At 43.4% G+C, this 25,408-nt stretch overlaps 3 protein-coding genes across 7 annotated transcripts in view; all 3 read left to right on the forward strand.

Moving 5' to 3' along the window:
* Nucleotides 1-113: 113 nt before the first annotated feature.
* Nucleotides 114-7,906, forward strand: ndufs8b (NADH:ubiquinone oxidoreductase core subunit S8b). Of its 2 annotated transcripts, none has more exons than XM_061686208.1 (7): nt 114-183; nt 1,221-1,269; nt 1,356-1,415; nt 1,493-1,582; nt 6,897-7,069; nt 7,154-7,282; nt 7,490-7,906. In XM_061686208.1, exons 1-7 carry the CDS (start codon nt 136-138, stop codon nt 7,619-7,621), a joined length of 681 nt encoding a protein of 226 aa, XP_061542192.1. In that variant the 5' UTR covers nt 114-135; the 3' UTR covers nt 7,622-7,906. The 2 variants fall into 2 exon arrangements, with proteins under 2 accessions (XP_061542192.1, XP_061542193.1); XM_061686209.1 differs by having other exon boundaries at nt 136-214.
* Nucleotides 7,907-11,996: 4,090 nt separating this feature from the next.
* On the forward strand, nt 11,997-19,004 carry ran (RAN, member RAS oncogene family). Its single transcript, XM_061686201.1, has 7 exons — nt 11,997-12,088; nt 15,918-15,990; nt 16,081-16,165; nt 17,645-17,770; nt 17,861-18,048; nt 18,128-18,298; nt 18,374-19,004. Exons 2-7 carry the CDS (start codon nt 15,955-15,957, stop codon nt 18,416-18,418), a joined length of 651 nt encoding a protein of 216 aa, XP_061542185.1. The 5' UTR covers nt 11,997-12,088; nt 15,918-15,954; the 3' UTR covers nt 18,419-19,004.
* Nucleotides 19,005-19,556: 552 nt separating this feature from the next.
* stx3b (syntaxin 3b) overlaps nt 19,557-25,408 on the forward strand; it is a 32,505-nt gene continuing 26,653 nt past the window's right edge. For all 4 annotated transcript variants that reach the window (XR_009769198.1, XR_009769199.1, XM_061685604.1 and 1 more), the window contains exon 1: nt 19,557-19,970. Coding sequence is in view for 2 of the 4 variants with exons in the window: in XM_061685604.1 (XP_061541588.1) it covers nt 19,941-19,970 (30 nt within the window). In the remaining 2 variants the exon portion in view is untranslated. The remainder of the gene's footprint in view (nt 19,971-25,408) is intronic.

Genomic DNA, 25,408 nt, shown 5'->3' on the forward strand with positions numbered 1-25,408 from the left:
AATCCAACCGTGGAAAAATGACGAGGACGCCTTGAGGAATGTGATTTATTATTATTTATTTATTTTGAATTGCAAGCTCCCCGATGAAACATAAATTACCGAGGGCTTTTGAATGCATCTTGGCCCTCACTGCGCATGACCGTTAGCGGTGTTTTCGGGTTAGGCGCTCGACACACAGCAGAGGTAAGATTCTCCAAAGGTCAACTTCAGCAACGTGAGTTAGCGTTTGTTCATTCAGAGGTCAACATAAAGAACTGACGAGTGACTCATAACCACTGTTTTGCGCTACAATAAATAACGGGGACGGCTAATGCTTTTGAACGTGTCCTCTATTTTGCTAAGTTAGCTTGTGTGCTAGCCTGTGAGATTTTAAATCGGCGAATGACTTTAATTTCTACTAAACGTCGGGAGCACTCTCATATCATTACATCAAAACTGCTATCTGTTGACTGGGCCGCGGCTAATTATTATTATTATTCAACGAGGGTGACCTCAATATTCGCACGATTGCTTAAGTGCGTTTATATAATTTCGCCGACACGACGTGCTCATTACGAAACTAACTTTGGTTTGGAGCGCACGTCTGAAAAAGTGTGCGATAAAGTGAATTGTGAATACTGAACCACAAGTATGCAGTGGGCCAGTTTTTTCCGGAAACATTAATTATCCACTATATAGTGAGTTTACTATTTTATAGGGCTGGTTGAATTTGTAGTGAATATAGGTTATCCCCTATATGGTGCCCTCAATGTATCCCACAATGCATCTTGAAAAGTAGTGACCAACCGATGAGTACTACAAAAGCAATATGTCCCATGATTCATCGCCCTGAAAAAAAAGGAAAATGATTTTCCATTTCAGGGGTATTGTTTGATTTTTGGTACGAGACAGATTCATGAGTTGTGGTGTGAAAATATCTTTAACATAAGTACAGCAACATCATCACAACACTGAGGAATATAAAGTGCTTTGTTTGTATTCATTTTGTAACATACACTCATCTTAAAACAATATCATGTTGGTGTTGATCTGGTATGTTGTAATTATACGACAGGACCGACATAATAATGGTGCAAACAAATAGTGTCCTAAAACAATTTGTCATTTGGATGATGAGTCAACTATATAGTCCACTATACAAAAATCCCTGTAGTCATTACAGAATAGGGAATGAGTAAATAATTCTAAACAGCCTTACTCTTATTCAAAATGACTTTCAGATGTCTGCTTCACTGGGGCTGCGTCTTCTCTACTGCTACTCTAAGCCAGGTACTGCCTTATTTGGCGTTGTTACTCTTAGGTAAAAAATAAGGACATTAATAATTTGACACAAAGTTTTTTTTATGTGTTTGCAGCCACGCTGGGATGCACCAGTGTACGTCCCTTTCGTGTCGGTGTGGAGCGCAGTGGCTTCAGTGAGTCCTTCAACCAGCTAATTGTTTCATATATCTGCATTCAATAAGTGTTTTTAAATGTCTCCCTCCAAATACAGAATATGTTAATGCCGTGGAGCAGCAGACAGACCTCAAGTCCATCACTGACCGTGCTGCAACAACTCTCCTATGGACCGAACTCTTCAGAGGTCTTGTATTCCAATATGCTAATACGATTACCCCCATTTTAAAAATATGTATTTTTAATAGTAGATAGATAGATATTGACAGTACAAAGTTGAGCCTGAGCATGCCAGCATTCCTCCTGGAGTGGAATTACGAAGCCCTATGGCATGAGAGAGGAAGGAATTCCTCAGTCTGGCCCGAGTGGTGTAGCAGGGCAGTTTCAGCAGCCTATCACTGAAGCTGCTCCTCTGCCTGGAGGTGGTGCTGTGCAGTGGATGTTGTGGATTGTCCTTGAAGGACAGAGGCTTGTTTGATAAAACTAATAGATAAAACTGCTGGTGATGCACCAACATTTAGGCCACCAAAATGTTTCGGCCGAAAGTGGCCCAAAAGTGCGTTTTTTTGTTTTGTTTTTTGTTCGTTTTGGACCAAAAGACTTCTGTCACCGAACTGGGTCTGACATTAACAGTGGCCTGATGGACCCACGCCACTACACTGCTGTGTCGGCCCAGATTGAGGCTGGCCCGCTCGGGCCAGTAAAAATTTCAAAGTTACCGAAAAATTTTGCCTGACAAAAATGGGCCAAAAGTACACCGGAACAGCCGACCGAGCCTTCCTGAGACAGGGTGGCCCGAGACGGGAGGGAAAGCTGCAACCGGCACGAGGTGGACTGCATAAACGGGCACGAATTGGGGTTAGCCTGAAGTTGATAAAGGAACTGCCCGCGCTGGGCTTTCTTAAAGCGACTCCGATGGAATGGAAAATGTGGTGACTATTTGGACCATATACACTGGCGTACCCAATCATTTTAAATAAAATTTTCAAAGGGCCAACTGGTTACAGTGTCTGCCTCACAGTTCTGAGGACCAGGGTTCCATCCACGGCCCCGCCTGTATGGAGTATTGCATGTTCTCCCCGTGCCTGCGTGGGTTTTCTCCGGGCACTCCGGTTTCCTCCCACATCCCAAAAACATGCATGGTAGGTTAATTGAAGACTCTAAATTGCCCGTAGGTGTGAATGTGAGTGCGAATAGTTGTTTGTCGCTTCAGCCCATGCCATTTTCCGAAAATGACAGGAAAACATTCTACAACCTGCCATGTCATATGATACATTGAGGATGAAAATTTTTACGCACACAGGATACGTTGGAAAATAATTTATTGTACACTTTATGTCGGGAAATTCCCAGGTCAAATGTTGTTTTGTAATACATAGTCATTCAGAAGAGCCAAAAAGATGCAAAAATGCAACGCATCAGACGTGGTTAAGGTACAGCTGCCTGTGATTATACTGATGGCCAGCAGGTGGTTTTGTATGCACATGGAGTATCAAGAAATGAACCATTACTCAAACCAATGGTTGAATTGTTACGATCCCTCATGAAGCTTCATCTCGCCATCACTACAGTACAGGTCCTGACAGGGCCACCACTGAAAAAGGCTTAATGTCGGACCCTGCCCAAATAAAACTGCCCAAACAGAATGTTGTTGTTGCGCAAGCAAAAACAACATCCCAAAAAAAGTATTCTCATTTTAGACAAAAGTTAAAACATCAATGACCTCAAGGGAGCATTCAACGATTGGCCACTGACATAAGTTTAGGTCAAATCAACATTACAACGTGAGAGAAATAATGTGTGCTAACTTAAGGCCTCTTTATCCTCCTGCGGTCGTGCGGCCGACAGCGCCCGCATTGCAGCAGGTGACCGACGAATTGCTCCACGCAGCACCTCTGCGTAGCTTGCCGCGCACACGACAAAAATAGTTGCTGCGCGTCGAACGCCGCAGAGCTCATCTCTTGTGATTGGTGTGTTTTAGTCACATGCTGTGAAGACTTACTCGGCGTGCCCCTCGGTTCTACATACCATCTACGCCGCCGCCTTCTCGATCGATTTTGCAGCATAATTAAACGCATCATCTGGTCATCTAGGTCCATTTGTACTAGCAGACACTGTTCCACGGTAGCCATTGTTGTTGGTTTGTTCCTTGTTACTGAAAGGAAAGTCAAAACGGCTACCGGAAATGGCCAAAAAATGCAGAGGAAACTCCACCCTGTGGTGTCCTAGCCAATACCAGCAGTTGCGACACCCTCGACTTGGAGGTGAACTGCAGTACATTTTCAAAACTGCGCGTGTGGGTTGCAGCTCAAGTATAAAGGCAAACTATGCACCAGATAGCCGCAGTTACGTCAGCGTGGTCGCCGTCCGCACGAGTATAAAGAAGCCTTTGCTGTAATTAAATTATTTTATTGCAATTAAATTACTTTAACAAATACTGTTCATGACATGCGTACTCTAACTATCTCACTGTCCCGGCCATATGGACGGGTGTAGTCCAGAGTTTTGCATCCGGTTTGCTTTTCCTTCCTGCTGGATAAAAGTGCTGGAGCGGAGCAGGGGATCGGACCGATATCCTATCTCAAAGATCAGATCGGGACACCTCTAACTATAGAGGTTGCTGCACAAACGGTTAATGGCAATAGGACGTTTCAAACTCTGACAGAAAAACGTCATCAATGATCTAAACGGTAATAGCTACAAATATGTAAACAATGTGGGCTTTAGAACCAGCGTTATTGTGGAGAGTTAACCAACTTTGCATAGCAAAACAGTGGAAAAATTAATGTCTAGAGAGAAAATACTGTAATACACTAACGCTTGACAGACACACAGTGACTGGAACCAGAAAATGGAAATGAATTAGTCACCGTTAGTCTGCTACGTCACTTGAGGAAGTGGGCCGACATGGTTAAAAATAGATGAATATAATAAATATTTAAAAGAAAAAGCCTTCTTAGTCCCACAATGGTGAGCTTTGCATTGTTTAAGCAGCAATAGTGGATAAAAGAAATCCAAAAATAGCATGGAAGAAAAGACATTTGGTTTTGTAGCGTATATTAGTTCAATAAAAATGTAATTAATTTCGGAGAAAAGAATAAGCTGGAAGCGACGCCTGCGTTACTTTTTTTTTTTTTCTTCCCTCTCTCCCCCCCTCGAACCTAAACGCAAATCAATGCAGGTTGTGAATTTTATGGAAAATGTAATGATCTAACATGGGGAATCTACAGGGAAACAATACAGAAATAAAACAAACATTGGCAAAGGAAATTGACTTGTGATGTGAGGTAGGTAATGAGTATGGGATGACAATGCATATAGGTGGAATCCCTGTTCTCGTTGCTTTAAAACCCAAATATGCACTATTCTGTACTTTACTAACGTGATGACCAATTCAGGCAGGCAGGTCGACCTTCCGGGGTTGGCAAGAGCGCTCACGAGGGATGGTTTGCAAGCAAAAGAAGGAAAGAGAAAAAGACGCACTTCAAGTGCAGGTTGGCCGGCGCTGGCAGTGGCAATGCTTGCCACGCGGTCAGGGAAACACTCTCACCGCAATTACTTCCCAACGGAGCCTCGTCCGTAAACTGCCCCACACCCAAAAAGGTAGCTTTGGGGAGTTGGCAGGTGCTTTCTGCGGTCCACGCTCGGAAGTTCGGCTTCTCCCAGCCCTCTGCCACCTCGTGGTGGGGCGGGGGCGATAGTGATGCCGCTTGGTCTGGAGTTTTTTTGGGGTCACAGTGCCATCGGGCAATCGTGTGTCCGTTACAGTGGCAAATATATCCACCATTACAAGGTTAATGCAATAAATACATTTAAATAAATATTGAAACCATAATTTATTAGCGATTACAATTATAAAGTAGTGATTGTTTTGAAGTTGAACAGTATGTAGAATTATTTGTATCCTATTACATAATTTACTGCAATAACTGGCCCGTGGTAATTTTCTTGACATCATTTTAAACATAAATTCAGACAAACTTTTCAGAGTTTAAATTCAGAGTCAAGGTACCACGGTACAAAAATTGTCTTAACGTGTGAATGCAGAGAGACGCGCAACACCAATTTGGGTCAAATAATAGTAACAATAAAATAGCTTAGGAATGAATATATAGTCATGGCTACAAATATTGGCAACCCAGGGGTGCTGATATGTTTAGCTATATTTTCTATATATTTGTAAAAAAAAAAGTCATTCTGGCATTTAGGAAATAGAACAATTTTTTGTAAGCCTAATTGACAGAAAAAGGGAAAGGTTTATTCTGATTTCATGTTAGGAAAAAAGGTTTTCCACTGTCTTTTTACACAGTCATAGCTAAAAAGATTGGCACCCCAAAGCCCACAGTAGATCGTGTATATAAAATCTTTCATTTGCCTTATTATGCTGCTTTCAAGACTCCTGGGAAGTAGGAAATGCTCCACTTGGAATTTTGTGAGGACCGACCACAAAACTTTATAGTCAAAGAAAAAGGCTGCCAGTAATAAGATACTATTTGCTTTATTTTGTATCTAAAGCCAATACTTTTATCTTTTATCAAATATTGAAACCATAATTTATTAGTGATTACAATGATAAAGTAGTGATTGTTTTGCAGTTGAACAGTATGTAGAATTATTTTTTTTTTTTATCCTATTACATAATTTACTGCAAGAACTGGCCCGTTTTTTTTTTTTTGCTTTGCTCTAACTGCAGAGCCGGCTTTTGTTACCTTGACGACCACAGGCGTAGTGAAGGGTGTTGGGATGTGACAAGTGGCCAGTGCTAGCCCAGAGTTTTTAGAATAAAAGTAAACTCCCACAAAGACAGCAAAAGCTTTTGTACTTTCACTTGTGGAGGCAGTACTTCTTTGCGTCTGAACTAAGCCTGTCAGTTTCTGTAGTGGGTCCGTGCACATATCGGACATATCTCCCGCTCCCACATTGGCAGCTTCGCTGAATATTCGAGTACCACTTATCAAAACCTATCGCTGCTAACACTGCAGCTCTGCTTAGCTTTTGTCAATACATGATACCTGTTTCCGTGTAGTCGACCATTGCTTGAAAGTGACACTGTGTGGGGGCATTGCCATTGTATGCCCCCATTTAACTAGAACTACTTTGGCTAAGTTGGAAACAGCATTTCTTAGCATTTGCAAGCAATTTGTGAGGGACTTTTTTAGTTTTAGTATCTTTCTACATATCATCCGACTAGTCACTTTAAATTGCTTGACAACGCTGCATCATTTTTACAATTGTCATTGAATCAGCATTTCCCACATTACTGGTACCCTTTCATTGTTCAATGACTCTCTGTGCTTGACTTTTTTTTTTTGTCCTAAATGTTTGTTTTGTCATAGTGGTTGTTTGTTGGCATACGAGAGTGGCTGCAACTAGCGCAGACAAATTCCCTGTGCGTTTTCTGTATTCAACATCCTTGGCCAATCAAGACGATTCTGATGTAATTCGTCTTCATGGTGAAATACACTGTCTGCTACATTGTTGGGCTCCCCTCATTCCCTCAGGATTGGGTATGACCATGAGTTACCTGTTCCGTGAACCAGCCACCATCAACTATCCTTTTGAGAAGGGCCCCCTGTCGCCTCGCTTTCGTGGAGAGCACGCTCTCCGTCGCTACCCCAGCGGAGAGGAACGCTGCATCGCTTGCAAGCTCTGCGAGGCCATCTGCCCGGCTCAGGTGAACTTGATGAAATCATTTTGTATCTGTAGTGATGATGCATGATGCATTCATGTCCAATCAGAGATTTTCTTTTCAATTAAGGCCATCACAATTGAAGCTGAGACTCGAGCTGACGGCAGCAGGAGGACCACACGCTACGACATTGATATGACCAAGTGCATCTACTGTGGCTTCTGCCAGGAAGCCTGCCCTGTGGATGCCATTGTTGAGGTGGGAGCTTTTGTGCTTATTTGAAATACAATGGTGTAGGGCTGGGCGATCCTTTTTGATTTACAAACAAACATTTAAAGTTAAATTTAACAAACTGTGAAATGCATGTGAGCATTAATAATATTCACGTTATTTGCGTGTTAATTCTTCAAGTACAAATGCTGAAAGAAGTTGAAGACTTGTGGCTGTTCTCTGTTCTTAACCCAGGGTCCGAACTTTGAGTTTTCAACAGAAACACACGAGGAGCTGCTGTACAACAAGGAGAAGCTTCTCAACAATGGAGACCAATGGGAGGCTGAGATTGCAGCCAACATTCAAGCAGATTACCTGTACAGGTAGACTGATGGGGTGTAGCTGCCTGGCAAAGCTGTCTCTATCTGTTCACCGTGAAAACATAATTTATCCTCCAGTGCATCAAAGACTGTTGCATTACAAATATTTGTCACGTAAAAGGCATGAAGTTTGACACATGACATCTGCTTTATAGCTAAACAGTCTCTACACACGTTTCCAGCTACATAACTCATTGTATTTGTTTTATAGCCAGTACTTTAAGACAGCGTTATGGTTCTTTTTCCTGATGCCATGAAAATCCTAAAATAAAGTACCGGTCGGTTTTCAAAATTTGACTGCAGTATTTATTTTCATTTTTGTCATTAGTGATCTGCAGTAGACTGAGAATGTCACAACTTGGGGGAAAAAACTATGTGAATAAGTGTACTCTGTTTGACTGTACCACGAATACAGAGGAGGTTGATAGTTGGGGAAAAAAATAATGATTATGCATAAAGAGAAAAAAATGGTGAAAAGTCCAGTGATAGTTTTTGTGGGCTACATTTTTAAACAACTTTATGAGCCTTATTGCACATTGTTTTTGCATTGCACATTGTTTTTCCTCTTCTTAGTCTATATATGTTTTCATTTGTATTCATGCCATCTACATTTCATGTTGCACCATCGGACAGAAAATTTCCTAGTTGTGAATGTACCTTTCACTGACAATGGCAATAAACTGATTCTGATTGTAGTGCCCCTATAAATGGTTAAACTATTGAATTTACAAGTTCTGATTGCTGTTGGTGGAGCCGTGTCCAATACTTTTTTTGTTTAACCTTGTAACGTTTAACATTATCTGGGGGTATATTTTAATCTTAATAATGAATGATCTGCTATGGGCTAGTGACAAGTCCAGAATGTACCCGGTCTGGTCCAAAGTCAGCTGGGATATGCTCCAGCTCACCTCAGGATAAGTGGTCTAGAAAATGGAAGGATAAAGAATTATGCAGCAATAGGAGAAAATAACTTCAACAACGTCTGATGCCCATTTATGGAAAAACATATATACAATGTACTGTATGTCATAACCCTATTCAACAAAATTGTCTTTTTTTTTTTGTTCCCATTCTGAATTCAAACTGTTCAGCTCATTCAAAAATACTGAACCTTGGGAACTAATTTCCACATTCCAAGCATTCTCACATTACAAAAATTCCACACTTTACAGAAATGGCCATCAATTCTCACAATAATAGTCCCAAATTAGGAGATACACTACTTTCCATATTTATATCCTTCCAAATTTCCTGACTGATTGAAACCATTTGTTCTTCAAAATATTCAGCTCATTCAGTACATATTGCCTCAAATTCCTTAATTTTCATCATAAAATTCACAAATAGGCAGTTATTTTAAACCTTTCACATTTCTTGACTGATGCAATCTATTTGAACTTCCAAAATTCCAACATTTTAATTGTAAAATTCCAAAATGTTAGAAACATTTTATACAAACCCCAATTCCAATAAAGTTGGGGTGTTGTGTAAAATGTAAATAAAAACAGAATGCGGTTTACAAATCCTTTTCAACCTGTATATTCAATGGAATACACTACAAAGACAAGACATTTAATGTTCAAACTGATGAACATTGTTTTTTTTTTTTTTTTTTTTTTTTTTTTTTTTGCAAGTATTCACTCATTTTGAATTTGATGCCTGCAACACGTTGCAAAAAAGCTGGGACGGGGGCATGTTTACCACTGTTGGTTTACCAACAACAAAGTCATTTCGGACATTCAACAACAACAAGCCGTGGTTCACTGCCAAACTTAAGCAGCTTCGCCAAGCTAAGGAGGACGCATATCAGAGCGGGGACAGGGCCCTGTATAATCGAGTTAGAAACCAGCTGACTAAAGAAATTAACATTGCAAAGAGGAACTATGCAGAAAAGTTGGAAAAACAATTTAGCGCTAATGACTCTAAATCAGTCTGGCATGCATTCCAACCACCATCACTCCACCGACTTCTGCGTTAACCATCCGCGAACAGGATGTGAGACGCATCTTCAAACAACAAAAGATTAACAAAGCGGCAGGCCCAGACCATGTATCCCCATCCTGCCTCAAAGTCTGCACGGACCAGCTCGCGCCAGTCTTCACTCAGATCTTCAATAGATCTCTGGAACTGTGCGAAGTACCATCCTGTTTCAAACGCTCCACCATCATTCCAGTCCCCAAGAATCCTGCAATCTCGGGTCTAAATGACTACAGGCCTTTCGCCTTGACATCTGTGGTTATGAAGTCCTTTGAACGCCTCGTGCTGGACCACCTCAAGAGCGTCACAGGACCCCTGCTGGACCCCCTGCAGTTTGCCTACCGAGCGAACAGGTTTGCGGATGATGCAGTCAACATTGGACTGCACTTCATCCTAGAACACCTCAACAGTGCAGGGACCTACGCGGGGATCCTGTTCGTTGTCTTCAGCTCAGCGTTCAACACCATCATCCCTGAACTCCTTTCATCCAAGTTTCTTCAGATCAGCGTCTCACCTGCCATCTGCCAGTGGATTTACAGCTTCCTGATGGGTAGGACACAGCAGGTGAGGCTGGGAGAGACCACCTCATCCACACACAGCATCAGCACTGGGGCGCCCCAAGGTTGTGTCCCCTCTCCGCTGCTCTTCTCTCTCTACACGAACGACTGCACCTCAGCGAACCCGACTGTCAAGCTCCTGAAGTTTGCAGATGACACCACTGTCATCGGCCTCATCAAGGACGGTGACGAGTCTGCATATCGACAGGAAGCGGAGCGGCTGGAGCTGTGGTGCGGCCGACACAACCTGGAGCTGAACACGCTCAAGACTGTAGAGATGATCGTGGACTTCAGGAGGCATCCTTCGCCACAGCTGCCCCTCACGTTGTCCAGCTGCATTGTGTCAACCGTCGAGACCTTCAAGTTCCTGGGAATTACAATCTCTCAGGACCTGAAGTGGGCGACCAACATCAACTCCATCCTCAAAAAGGCCCAGCAGAGGATGTACTTCCTGCGGCTTCTGAGAAAGCACGGCCTGTCACCGGAGCTGCTGAGGCAGTTCTACACAGCGGTCATCGAATCAGTCCTGTGTTCTTCCATCACAGTCTGGTTTGGTGCTGCTACAAAAAAGCAACGGACAATCAAAATTGCTGAAAGGATTGTCGGTACCCCCTACCCACCATTGAGGACTTGCACACTGCCAGAACTAAGACAAGAGCGTGCAAAATCCTCTCGGACCGTCTGCACCCCGGTCACCAGCTCTTCCGGCTCCTTCCCTCAGGTAGGCGCTACCGATCAACGCAAACTAGAACTAGTAGACATTCCAACAGCTTCTTCCCTCTTGCGATCAACTTCTTAAACACCTAACCTATAATTCCATTACAACAAGCTGGCAATTTTTTGACTTGAGTTCGTTGTCACATTTCTGTGGGGCCAATTATGTATTACTTGTGCACTCACTGTAGTTGTCTCGCCATGCTGCACTATTTGCATATACTGGCCACTCATGCCAGAGTAGCAACTGCTCTATTTGCACACTGATTGAGGAGTATCTGTAACATTTGAACAACCAACATTGTCCCAGATGATCGCACTACTCGTCACTTTAAACCGCATACACTCCTTGAAGTCTCGGCGCCCTTTGCACAATGGTCATTGCACCGGACTATTGCAATATTAGTCATTCGAACTGCTCTAAGTGCTAGAGGACTCTGCATCTTTTTGCACAATTGTTTTTTGTCAATGTCTTTATGTCGCCAAAGTGTTCTGTCAATTGACTGTCTGTTGTACTAGAGCGGCTCCAACTACCGGAGACAAATTCCTTGTGTGTTTTGGACACACTTGGCAAATAAAGATGATTCTGATTCTGATTCTGAAACAATTCCAACTTAAAATCTTTAGCTTAAGTCTTGGGAACTATTCCCCTAAGATTCCCAAAGTTTCACAATACAGATATTTTTATACATTTTTCCATCTATTCCAACTTCAAAATCTTCAGCTCATTCATGACATTTTAGGAACTATTCCTATTCACAAAATACCCAAATTAAGATTGATCGCATATTTATCTGCTCCTTCCAAATTTCTCGACCGATTCAAACCATTCCAAGTCTCACGTCGTACATTTCAACAATTCAGTTAATTTCCACACAATTCCTACAGAATTTGCATTCTTATGATTGTTTGGAATACCCCCCCACCAAAAAAACATAAAAATGCGTGTTTTGGAATCAACTGGAGGTTTCAGAAACGTTGCCATGTTTATCTCCAAACACAACAGAGAGCACACGTAAGGTGACATCAAACGTTCGACACAACTGTGAAGGCGACGCGGTTGTCGAAAGTGGTGACGTCACAAGAACTCTGGTCGCTGCCTTTGGGGGGAGCTTTTGCCGCTGCATCGGTCACATGATCGATAAGGGCGGAAACTGACTCATAGGCCACGCCGAATCTCCCGCGCACGCAGCCATTTGCTTCCTCTCTTCGTTCGACGCCACTGGGTAAGTCCGCCTATTCATTCCGGCGTAGGCCTGTCCACTTTCTAAGTGTTCACACAAACCTTTTAAGTGTGTTTTAACAACCCAGCAAGTCCGAATGTGCCTTTTATCACCACTGCTGCGTTGTTCGTCGTCCTTCCGTGCTGCAGTTGGAAGCATTTCGGTGGCCGTTTGTGTAACTGCGAGCCGAGTTAGCCTGTTAGCACGGCGTCAAGCAAGAAAGGCGCCCATGCTGCGTGCTCGCGCGGCTAGCGACAGACGTTTGCCCTATTTCCGCTGCTTTGTCGGCTTAAACCTCGCTAGTACCCAACTTCTAAGTGTATCGAAGTCCCCTCATCCACGGTATATATTGCCGTGTGGGCTGATTGTCGCCGGAATTCTGCTACAGTGTGGGACTTTCTTCCAGTTCGATTGTTCAGCTAAAGTGCACTCGTGCGTTTGGATGGCTTCGAACAAAGCTACGTGCGTGTCAGCTAGATTCCTCTCTTGTTTTTTTTTGCCACCCGCCTTCATAGCATGTTATCGTAGCTAACATGTAATATGTGCTAAAGTGCGCATGTCTAAAGTTTAGCTAGGCTCCAATGAAACCTACTAGGACTGGGCAAATGGACGTCACTGCGTAACGACCATGTTTTGATGATGTTGAAATGTAGCTGTTAATAAAATAAAAAAAAAGAACAAAGTCGTATTTGGCTCGATTTTTGATTGTTAGCGCAACGTAGCATGTAGCCGAGGATGGCGTACAAACCTGCTAATCACCGCCTTGTTGTCCTAATTTTCAGATGAATTCTATTGGCCAAACACGCAGGAATTTCACTTGTCAATCGGCGCTAATTAATGGAAAAATAATTAAACAAAACTCATCAGACAGGATGAATGCACATTAGCTGCAACGGCATAAGTATATCCAGTTCCCTCCAAAAGTATTGGAACGGCAAGGTCGGTTCCTTTTGTATTTGTTGTATACTGAAGACATTTGGGTTTCAGATCAAAAGATGAATGTGACAAGTTCAGAATTCCATCTTTTATTTCGTGGTTTTTACATCTAGATGTGTTAAACAACTCAGGATATATATTTTATGCTTTTTAGTTTAACGCCGCAAGATGCCACCCAAAAGCTCTGCTGCGTCCAAGTGGTGGAGTAGCTACACTTGGCGCCAGCTACAGTATATGCTACTTAGCCACAAGTATTTTACTGAAGTTCCCTTACAGTATTTGTACAGTAGTACGTGTGAGAAAATCAGAGAGATGGAGGGGGTTTTGTATTATTCTGCAACGACAGACGTGGTCCCGTCGAACCATGCAGCCAGACAAGAGTTTAAACGTATAAAAGATATAGACAACAAGCACAGACCTAATGTCCTACCCCTCAACCAAAATATAATATTTTGTTCAGCTATTCATGGATACAAGTTGGACTCTTTATTTGAAAACAAAGCCTAACAATAATTGTAAGTTTGCAATTTATGCATCTTGGCATTGATTAGGTTTTGAACTTTAATTCCAGGAGGGAAGTATGGGTTACATTAAAGTTTTTCATAAAAACAAAACTTTAGTGTTCTGTCATTTGTATTCACTGTTTTCTTTAGGAAAAAGTACCCAAAAAAAAGGGGGGGGGGGTGAAACAAATCATAAATTGATTTTTTTTGGTGAAAAAAAAATAGGTTTTATTTTTAGGCCATATCGCCCATCTCTACTTCCTTGCAGTAACTGCTTCAAGCCTGTGACCCATTGATTTCACCAGACTCTTGCAGTATTCATTTAAAATGCTTTTCCATGCCTTTACTGCATCCTTTCACTTCTTGTGTGTTTCTGGGGTTTTCTTTCTTCAGGAGGTAAAATGCATGGTCTTATTGGGTTAAGGTACAGTGATTGACTTGGTCAGTCTAAGAACTTCCACTTCCCCCCTAATAAAGTCCTTTGTTGTCTTGGCAGTGTGTTTTTAGATCATCGTCTTGTTGCATGATGAAGCTTCTCCTGATTAGTTTGGATCAATTTTTCTGTAAATTGCCAGACCAACTGTTTTTTTAGACTGCAGAATTCATTCTGCTGCTACCATCATGAGTTACATCATCAATAAAGACTAGTGAACCCGTTCCAGAAGCAGCCATGCAAGCCCAAGCCATGGCATTACCTCCACCAGCCTTCACAGATGAGCTTGTGTGTTTGGGATCATAAGTGGATCCTTTCTTTCTCCAAACTTGACCTTTCCATCACTTATTAGTAGAGGTTAATCTTGGTCGGATCAGTCAATAAAGCTTTGTTCCAAAACTTTAGTGGCTCACCTGTAATTTGCAAAATCCAATTTGGCCTTCTGGTTCTTTTTGCTGATGAGTGGTTTGCACCTTGTCATATGGCCTGTATATTTATTCTCTCTGTCTTCTTCGAAGAGTGGATTGTGATTCCTTCGCCCCTGCCCTGTGGAGGTTGCAGTGATGTCACTGACTGTCTTTAGGTGTTTCGTCACAGCTCACGTTTGTCAACTGCTGTTGAGACCCTCGGTTGACCTTTTCGATGTCTGTTGCACAGTACACCAGTAGTTTCCTTTCCCCCCGGACATTCCAAATTGTTGCTTTGGCTATGCCCAATGTTTGTGCAATAGTTTTAATCGATTTTCCCTCTTCTCTCAGCTTCACAGTGTATGCTTTTCTCCCATAGACTGTGCTCTGATCTTCGTTTGCATAACAGCAAATGCAGTTTTCACAAGTGAAACCGCAAAAACAAGCACTATCTGTTTAAGCAATCACTCTAAAAGGCAACACCTGAGCAACTAGAAACACCAGTCACATGTTCCAGTACTTTTCCTCACTTGAAAAGTGGGTGGGTTCAAAGAAAAGGTGCTCTGTCCTGAGTTAACACATATAGATGTAAATACCATGAAATAAAAGCTGGAATTCTGAACTTTTGTCTCATATTCATCTTTTGATCTGAAACTCAAAGGTCTTCAGTATACAACAAAAACAAACTAATTGACCTTGCCGTTCCAATACTTTTGGAGGGGAGTGTACTTATTGAATTGAGGGGAAGTCCACAAGTAGTCAAGTCCGCAGCAAAGTAAATTGCAACGCAAGTAAAAATCCGTTGGGGGGGGTGGATATTGGGTGCGTGAAGGGGTGTCCTGATCCGACTTCCAAAAATAAATCCAAATTATACTTTATAGTGCAAAATAATAGTTAAAGTTTAGTTATTTTTTACTGTCAGTATAAGGTGGGAACAGCATTTGGTTTCCTCCACGTGCGCAGTGGCAATGTATCTGGGGTATAGTTTTATTTGCTGTTCCTGCTGTGCATGTTTTGAGCTCTGGGGGGCAGTATGGTCCACGCGATGAGATACACACTTGCAAAGTAGAAGTCCCAATCAAATAGTTTAGTTTTTGAGGAATATATGCTTGAGAGTATTGTTACATTGTCCTTTTTGTATGCTATTATACAGCGTATCTTGAGAGAGAAGTCAATGCTAATTTTTATTAGCTCGTCACTGATGTTTTCCTTCAGCTTTGAGCTAGCAGGTTTTTCTGAACAAAAACAAAAGACATTTCTGTGATGGATTTGAACATTCAATCGGTGTAATTCTTCTTCCTGCTATGTTAGTACCTTAAAGCACCTTAGTCTTTCGAACCCCCCCCCCCCTTTTTTTGGGGGGGGGGGGCTGACATCGGGCCGATTTCGGATCTCAAAAGAGCCGATCAGGACACCCCTAGTGGCGTGTGATCCTTGTCCTGATGGCACAAGTACTGCGTTCCTGAAGGGAGCTTGTTGAAGAGATGGTATGCGGCATGGGAGGGATCAGCAGCAATTTTCACAACTCTTCCTTGCCCTGGTTTCCTACACAGGTCATTGACAACTGCCATTATCCAGTAGTTTGCAAACATGTCGCTTGATGGTACTGCAGTGGCTGTTTTTAAGGTAGGTCATTTCTGCTAATACCACAAGTTGTTTTTTTCTCCAAGCGATGTGAAGGTGAATAATTTCAGTTTTAACTAACTGCTTTCACAGCTTGTGCTAGTGGGTGATGGAGGCACCGGTAAAACAACGTTTGTGAAGAGACATCTCACAGGAGAGTTTGAAAAGAAATATGTTGGTGAGTGAGAGCTACTGAGAAGAAACCAACAAACTGCAGAGGGGAATGTAATCCGTGTAAATCCTTGTATAATTTTTGTTTTTTCAGTTGGCAATCAAAAAAAGTTAATTGTATATTATTCCTTTTTTAAACAAGCACACATGACAAACGTTATTTTAATTGGTACTTGTGACGTTAGTATTGATTCGTTCGCTTGTTAACTGCCACAATCGGTCACCCGAGACAAATACACAGTTCCATATTATTACGCAATAGTTGAAAGATAAATAAAAATCATGGTGTTCGTGAAGTGATAATGCATTTTTTCCTCTAAACCAGTGCTTATCCAAGTGTTTAAAGAAGGCTTTAAACGATCATGATTTTTGGGACTGATCAGCAAGTTAAAAAAAAAAAAATCACTGATCCGATCACCAATGTCTATTTAAATGTATTTTTCCATTTACTGTACATACTTGTGTACTGTATACTGAGTATCTTCTCGAGTCCAGTGATTCCCAGCCGGTGTGCCGTGACACATTAGTCTGCCATGAGCAATCTTCAGGGGTGCAGTGGGAAATTATCAAATTTGACTTAACTGCTCAAAAAATTATTCATTTACAAGAAAGAATGTATCTTTGTTCCTCTATTTATGCCAGTGAGGCATAGTGACCGACAGAACAAATAAACGCTCTTCTATTAGATGGCAGGAAGTATATACAGTAATTACTGTGCATTTACTTTTTGTGACATTTTTGTTTGTTGGTGTGCTGCGAGATTTTCCAGTTGTAAAATGTGCCTTCACTCCATAAATGTTGGAAATTGCTGCTCTCATCTAATCATGTATTCTAATCAGTCAAACCAGCGTTACAGCATGACAGACAATAAAGGGAGCTAACTTACTGTAGTTGAATTACTTTATTGTAATAAAGGTACCTGTCAGATATTTACAGTACTAAGTCAAACTACTCGTTACAAGGCTAAAAATAAACCAAATTTGAAATGTTATGGCTGCTGAATTGGTGGTCTGGACTGTTTGTGAAGGCTAACATAACTTCACTGCTGCTCACTACCAAACTTCTTGGTCACGCAAACTCGGTCATTAAAAATTAAAACAAAAAATTCAATCCTGCAGCTCAAAAATTGAATTAGGAAAAATATATTTTTTCATGTATAGTAAAAACAATTTAACCTATTTGCTCACTTATTGAATTTTTGCTTGCCAATTCAGAATCTGTGTTTGCAAAGTATGTCAAAAACACACAATTTGTCTCCGGTAGTTGGAGCCGCTCTAGTCTGACAGGCCAGCCATTTGACAAAAAATACTTTTGCGATATAAAAACATAAAACACAGTTGAAAACTCTTACAGTCCTAAACTTACATTTTGTGGTAATGATAACAATAGATATATTGTATAACCTCTCGTATTTGTAGCTACTCTGGACTTACATTTTGTGGTAATGATAACAATAGATATATTGTATAACCTCTCGTATTTGTAGCTACTCTGGGAGTGGAGGTGCACCCGCTGGTTTTTCACACCAATAGAGGAGCCATCCGGTTTAATGTGTGGGACACAGCTGGTCAGGAGAAGTTTGGAGGTCTGAGAGATGGCTACTACATTCAAGGTGCCCTTCATACTCTACATGGCATTAAAAGGAATCAAAACCGACCTATAGACTTCCTTTCAAGCCAACGTAAACTGTTCTCTCTCACAGCCCAGTGTGCCATCATTATGTTTGACGTCACCTCGCGAGTCACCTACAAGAATGTGCCCAACTGGCATCGCGACCTGGTGCGCGTGTGCGAAAACATTCCCATCGTGCTCTGTGGTAACAAGGTCGACATCAAAGATAGGAAAGTCAAAGCCAAAAGCATCGTCTTTCACCGCAAGAAGAACCTGCAGGTAATCCTCTCACCTGACTTTGCATCATGCATAAATCATGCAAATCCCGAATGTGACCTTTTGACTGGTCTCGTTGCAGTATTATGACATTTCTGCCAAGAGCAACTACAACTTTGAGAAGCCTTTCCTGTGGCTAGCAAAGAAATTAACTGGGGATCCTAACATGGAGTTTGTGGAAATGCCTGCTCTCGCTCCCCCAGAAGTTGCGATGGACCCAGCCATGGCTGCAAAGTATGAGGAGGAGCTTCAAGTAAGTTAAATATGTGACAAAATCGACTTCAAACCTCAAAGTATTGATTTCATCTCATTGTTTTTGTTTCTCCAGGCTGCGTCAAATACAGCACTCCCAGAGGAAGAAGATGACCTCTAACATGTTCCGAGTCTCCTTTCCTCTCCCTCTGTGGAAGTCAAGTTGTTGGAATCCCCCCCCCCCCCCCCCCAAATAACTGTAAAACCCTTGAGATTTTTGTTTTATTTTTGAATTATTTTCGTCTTAAAACTCAGTTTCGAAAAAGCAAATCTCGGTGGGAAAAGTTGAATTTCACTGTATAGACACCATCCACCTTAGTGTTGTTAGCATGAGATGCTTCTCTTTGTTGAGCACCATCCACTGCACTTAGCCAGCTTGTAATGCTGTTGTACGGTGTGTTGGAAACGATAAAGGAGGAAAGCTTGAATAAAAACATTCTCAATTAATGTTCACTTTTCTTTCGGGGGGCGGCATTGTGGTGTCATTATCAGAAGAATAGCTTTTCAGTGCTAGATGAAGCCCAGGATTGCCACATGGCGTTTTATATTGGAGCAATTTAAGTACGTTTTGGTAAATAAGGGGGGGGAAACAAAGTATGGATGTTACACTCAATGTTAATGTCAGCCTGGCTCACAAACGTTCTTTAGCCTGTTTTCCCTAACCCCCATGTACAATAAAAAGTAAAAATAAAAACTGTACAGTTCAACGCGTCTTCATTCATTTGACCAGCAGGGGTCAGTCATGTTCAGAGTGCAACTGTATGTAGTTGTCGTTGTTTTGTTATATAATAGTCTTATATACACTGGGACCAAGATGCCCACTGCTGATTTGGATTTACAAATGCTGTTTGCATGCCCATTCAAAATACATTTTGCTGGGCTACCGCATTATTCATGCTGGATAGTTTTTGTGGAGTAGAGAACCATATATTTTCATCACACATCAACTTGGTACATAAATTACTGTTGATTGTCAACGTGATCAAGAAATGTTATCATTGTGTAACAATTTGAGGCCAGTATTGATAATCTGGAGCTAGGTAAAACATGTTTAGTTCGTTCTCTGGATACCCAAAGATTAATTTAACCTTAATATCATTGGCTGGAACAATAAAAACAGTTAGCCTGAATTTGTGCAAGGTGTCCCAGGGGCACTTCTGAGTGTCGTTGATCCCACACCACTCGAATGCACCGGCAGTGCAGGTGGCGGTGGGTGTGGCTTCATCCCTGTGCTCTGGGATTCGTGTGCGCATGCGCGAGTGGCAAAAGTGCGTTTTAGAATGATTACCGGCGGAGGCCATCGGAGAAACAGATTATACGGTTCTACACAACTGTTGTTTTAATCCCCAGAGGAGATTTACACAGGAGAAAGCATTGGCTTCGAACCCAGCAGCCATATTGTATGAAAAAACGACAAGTGGACTCTGGTTTTCAGAAAAAAAAAACGTACTTTTATCCAGCAACGCTGACAGGACTTTTAAAGAGTTTAAATTCGCCTTCAAGGCCACTGGCAGTGGGTTTCATGTCGGTCAGCTAGCTTCGCCAGCTGGCTGAGAACAAGACGAGCGAGACCGAGGACACATTTCTCCAATTGTTTTTGCTCAATTCTTTGGATCGGAGGAGTTCCTTGTACACGTTGAAAGATGAAGGACCGATTGGAGCAACTGCGAGCGGTGAGTCCAACAGTGTGCAGCGTATTTCTTTGACGCGGTCCCTTTATTACTTCACTGCATAAAACCTCGGACCGAGGTGACTGCAAATATAATCCGCGGGAATTGCAAACAAGTTTTAAATATTGAACACCATTGCAAGTTTATTCATGTAACATTTACATCGTTTGAAAACGAACGTGTGACTTGCGTCGTGCGGACAATGTTCAATTGAAATTCTTGCATCAATTTGTATGTTACGTGATCTATATATGGTCATGATATCTGATTAACTTGTAATTAGTGAGCAATCAAATGAAACCCAGATTCCACATGCAGTTGCTTTACAATTGACGCTATACTGCCATTTAGACTCTGAATTAAAGAGGTCGCATATATTCTGATATGGGTAAGGCTTCTTCCACGTCGTGACTGTTAATTTCAAGATAAGAAAAAGAGCACTTGCTAGGAGAAAATACTAAATACTATATTGTTCCTCACCAACGGTGGACTGAATGCAGAGCCTCACTGACTTTCTTCAGCATTCACCTTACTTCAAATATTAGTGACTCAATCATATGAGCCATTATTAATAAGGGGGCGAGGCCTTAATGTTATTGCATCATGTACCAATTCGGGATGTGTTGCCATAGCTACGTCCAAGTCCTGGCCAAATATTTGTTGTCTTTGAAGTAGTTCAACTGTGGTATCACCCCAGGCTTCTGTGTCTCCCACAGCTGGCCTGTTTTTCAGGGAAACGGAGAACAAATAGCAGCCGAAGTGTGCTGGAAAGTTCATAGGTTTGAACTTCTTGGAGCCCATGAAGCCACGTTAATAACTGGATCTCTGTTTCCATCTTCTGAACTCAACTTCGAGTTTTAATTCCTGTGCAATGATCCCTATCAAATCTTGAACTACTCTCTGGCTGTATATCGCTCATGTGATCTGCTCTGTAAGGTCACCTGACGTTTGCCAGTTGTCTTTTGCCCCTTTTCCACGAGTCGCTTTTAAAGCTTACAACAAGACACGACTTGGAACACCTGGTGCATGCGATAACATTGTGATGTAAAACACTGCTGGTTACGCAAAGGTCAAGTGTATTTGACATTTCAAATGTTCCCATACAGCAGGGGTGTCCAAACCTTTTTCCTCCAAGGGCCATATACAGAAAAATTTAAAGATACACTTCAGGTTTAATTTATTAAACACACTAAAACCAGTCCATCAAGCAATTATATTTATTAAATAATCGTTTTTGTGAAAAAACGTCACAGCTTTCTGTTAAAAGTAACAGGGAAATAATTGAGCAATTTTTAGTATTTTTGAGGTGGCCCGCTGCCTTCAGGATAGCCCAATGGTTCTCAATTGTTGTCACCCTAGGACCTGGATTTTGTTGTGGTTGCGACCCGCTTTTATGCAAGAAAAACAATAAAACATTGTTTGTAGTTTGAAAGTGGCCTCTGATAGCACATGTACAGTATGTCAAAATTTTAAATGCCATTTCAGTTGAGTTTGACACACCGCCAAAAGCACATTTCTAGGCATGACTCCCAGTAGCTAGAGGCTGAGCTGCACTGTATTTGTTTATGGAGTAAAGTAGTGACTAGAGCACACGTGAGTAACATTTCAAGTCCCTTATCTGATATTTTCTGTATGGGAACTTGATACGCCTCTGTACTGTACCCAAAAAAATCCGAACACAAATATGACCGATGTCATTTGTTACTGACTGTCTGCGATTCACTCAAAATGGGTCATGGACCCATTTCCGACCCACCAGTTGAGAATCAATCACTGCTGTAGTCTATTCACGAGAATAAAGCTGCCCAAGCACTGAGCAGAGCGGAATCACATCTCCACATGTAGAAATAAAACAAGAACAAACTGTTGGAAGCTGATTTTTTTTTTTTTTCAATATATATTTTTTTAAAGCAGTTACTTGAGTGTCAATAATGTGATATGTTCGCAAATCAGACATTGACCTTACTATTGTGGTTTTAAATTGTTTATTTGCATCTTTGCATAGCTAGAAAAGCTCTATATAAAACCAATGCACTACTACTAGTAGTAGTAGTTATCAGGGGGCCTCGCACAGATGGGCAATGTGATTTGTCACAATCTCCACTCTGTTGACAGCCGTACTGTACAAGCTGGCCCCTTTAACCCCCCCCCCCCCCCCCCCCTGCACCCCCTCCCCTATTTTATTTTATCCATCCATCCATTTTCTTTTTTTTGCTTATCCGGATCGGGTCGCGGGGGCAGTAGATTTAGCAGGGATGCCCAGACTTCCCTCTCCCCAGCCACTTCATCCAGCTCTTCCGGGGGGATCCCGAGGCGTTCCCAGGCCAGCCGAAGGACATAGTCTCTCCAGCGTGGTCGTTCCCGGGGTCTCCTCCCGTTAGGACATGCCCGGAACACCTCACCAGGGAGGCGTCCAGGAGGCATCCGAATCAGATGCCCCAGCCACCTCATCTGGCTCCTCTCGATGTGGAGTCCGCATCATTGCAGACGCTGCACCGATCCTTCTGTCGATCTCCCGTTCCATTCTTACCGCACTCGTGATCAAGACCCCAAGATACTTGAACTCCTCCACTTGGGGCAGGATCTCGTCCCCCGACCTGGAGAGGGCACACCACCCTTTTCCGACTGATGACCATAGTCTCAGATTTGAAGGTGCTGATTTATCATCGCAGCCGCTTCACACTTGGCTGCGAACTGTTCCAGTGAGAGGTGGTCACGGCTTGATGAAGCCAACATAACCACATCATCTGCAAAAAGCAGAGATTCAATACTGAGGCCACCAAACCGGACCCCCTCTACGCCTCGGGTGCGCCTTGAAATTCTGTCAATAAAAGTTCTGAACAGAATCGGTGACAAAGGTCAGCCTTGGCGGAGTTCAACCCTTACCGGGAACGAGTCCGACTTACTGCCGGATATGCGGACCAAACTCTGACTCTGGTCGTACAGGGACCGAATAGCCAGTATCGGGAGTTCGGTACCCCATACTCCCGAAGCACCCTCCACAGGACTCCCCGAGGGACACGGACACGCCTTCTCCAAGTCCACAAAACACATGTAGACTGGTTGGGCGAACTCCCATGCACCCTCGAGGATACTGCCGAGGGTGTAGAGCTGGTCCACTGTTCCACGGCCAGGACGGAAACTACACTGCTACTCCTGAATCTGAGATTCGACTTCCCAACGGACCCTCCTCTCCAGCACCCCTGACTAGACCTTAGCAGGGAGGCTGAGGAGTGTGATCCCCCTGAAGTTGGAACACACCCTCCGGTCCCCCTTCTTAAAAAGGGGGACCACCACCCCAGTCTGCCAATCCAGAGGCACTGTCCCCGATGTCCAAGCGATGTTGCAGAGGCGTGTCAACTAGGACAGCCCTACAACATCCAAAGCCTTTAGGAACTCTGGGTGAATCTCATCCAGCCCCGGGGCCTTGCCACCGAGGAGCTTTTTAACTATCTCGGTGACCTCAAACCCAGAGATAGAAGAGCCCGCCTTAGAGAACCCACACTCTGCTTCCTCATGGGAAGGCGTGGAAGGTCTTCGAAGTATTTTCCCCACCGACTCACAACATCCCGAGTTGAGGTCAGCAGCACCCCATCTCCACCATACACAGTGTTGGTGGTGCACTGCTTTCCTCTCCTGAGACGCCGGATGGTGGACCAGAATTTCCTCAAAGCCGTCCGGAAGTCTTTCTCTATGGCTTCACCAAACTCCTCCCATACCCGAGTTTTTGCTTCAGCGACCACCAAAACTCCATTCCGCTTGGCAAGCCGGTACCCGTCAGCTGCCTCAGGAGTCCCACCGACCAAAAAAACCAGAGAGGACTCCTCCTTCAGCTTGACGGCATCCCCCCCCCCCCGGAACATGATCAAAGTTCTCTAGGGAGGTGGGAGTTGAAACTTTTTCTGACAGGGTTTCCTGCCAGACGTTCCTAGCAGACCCTCACAATACGTTTGGGCCTGCCACGTTGGACTGGCATCTTCCCCCACCATCGGAGCCAACTCACCACCAGGTGGTGATCAGTTGACACCTCCGCCCCTCTCTTTACCCGAGTGTCCAAGACATGCGGCTGCAAGTTGGAACTTCTCGACCTCACACACCAGCTCGGGCTCCTTCCCTGCCAGAGAGGTGACATTCCACGTCCCTAGAGCCAGCTTCTGTAGCCAGGGATCGGATCGCCAAGGTCCCCGACTTTGGCCACCGCCCAGCTCACACTGCACCCGACCCCAATGGGCCCTCCCAAAGGTGGTGAGCCCATGGGAAGGGGGACCCACGTTACCCTTTCGGGCTGTGCCCGGCCGGGCGCCATGGGCGCAGGCCCGGCCACCAGGCGCTCGCTTTCGGGCCCCACCACCAGGCCTGGCTCCAGTGGGGGGCCCCGGTGACCCGCGTCCGGGCAAGGGAAAACCAAGTCCATCGTTTGTCGTCGTCATAAGGGGTCTTTGAGCCGTGCTTTGTCTGGTCCCTCATCTAGGACCTGTTTGTCATGGGTGACCCTGCCAGGGGCATAAAGCCCCAGACAACTTAGCTCCTAGGATCATTGGGACACACAAACCCCTCCACCACGATAAGGTGACGGCTCAAGGATGGTTATTTTTATTTTTTTTTTTTAAATAACATTGACGGCTGGCGGCACGGTGGCCGACTGGTTTGAGCGTCAGCCTCACAGTTCTGAGGACCCGGATTCAATCCCCGGTCCCGCCTGTGTGGAGTTTGCATGTTCTCCCCGTGCCTGCGTGGGTTTTCTCCGGGCACTCCGGTTTCCTCCCACATCCCAAAAACATGCATTAATTGGAGACTCTAAATTGCCCGTAGGTGTGAATGTGAGTGCGAATGGTTGTTTGTTTGTATGTGCCCTGTGATTGGTTGGCAACCAGTTCAGGGTGTACCCCGCCTCCTGCCCGATGACAGCTGGGATAGGCTCCAGCACGCCCGCGACCCTAGTGAGGAGAAGCGGCTCAGAAAATGGCTGGATGGAACATTGACGGCTATGGCAAAGGTCATTTTTAGTATATGCTGCGAACCACAGCAAAATGGATGGCGGGCTGCAGTTTGGACTTTCCCTGCTAGAATAGGTACACAAAACTTGGGTGTTTCTACATTATGCATCCCCATTATTAATCCGGGATAGGGACGAGCACGACTGCAAATTGTGAATTTCCACGAATAATTGACACTTTCCTAAAATTGATTATAATTGGAGACGCCAAAAACTATGATCACCAAAAATATTATCATGTAAATGCAAACGATGATGATGATAATGAATTACTATAATGGTGCAGACTGTTGCAAAACCATTAATACATGACTGCACAGCAAAGCGCAGTAGTTACACCGTTGGTGCCGACAGTCCCGGGTGGCTTGTGCTGGTCCCAAAGTCTGCTAATTCTTAGCCTGCTGGGCTGACGTAGCAGTCAGCACTTTGGTGTTTACTGACCTAA

Source organism: Phycodurus eques, chromosome 9, assembly GCF_024500275.1.
Source record: "Phycodurus eques isolate BA_2022a chromosome 9, UOR_Pequ_1.1, whole genome shotgun sequence".
In the NCBI taxonomy this organism is placed as follows: Eukaryota; Metazoa; Chordata; class Actinopteri; order Syngnathiformes; family Syngnathidae; genus Phycodurus; species Phycodurus eques.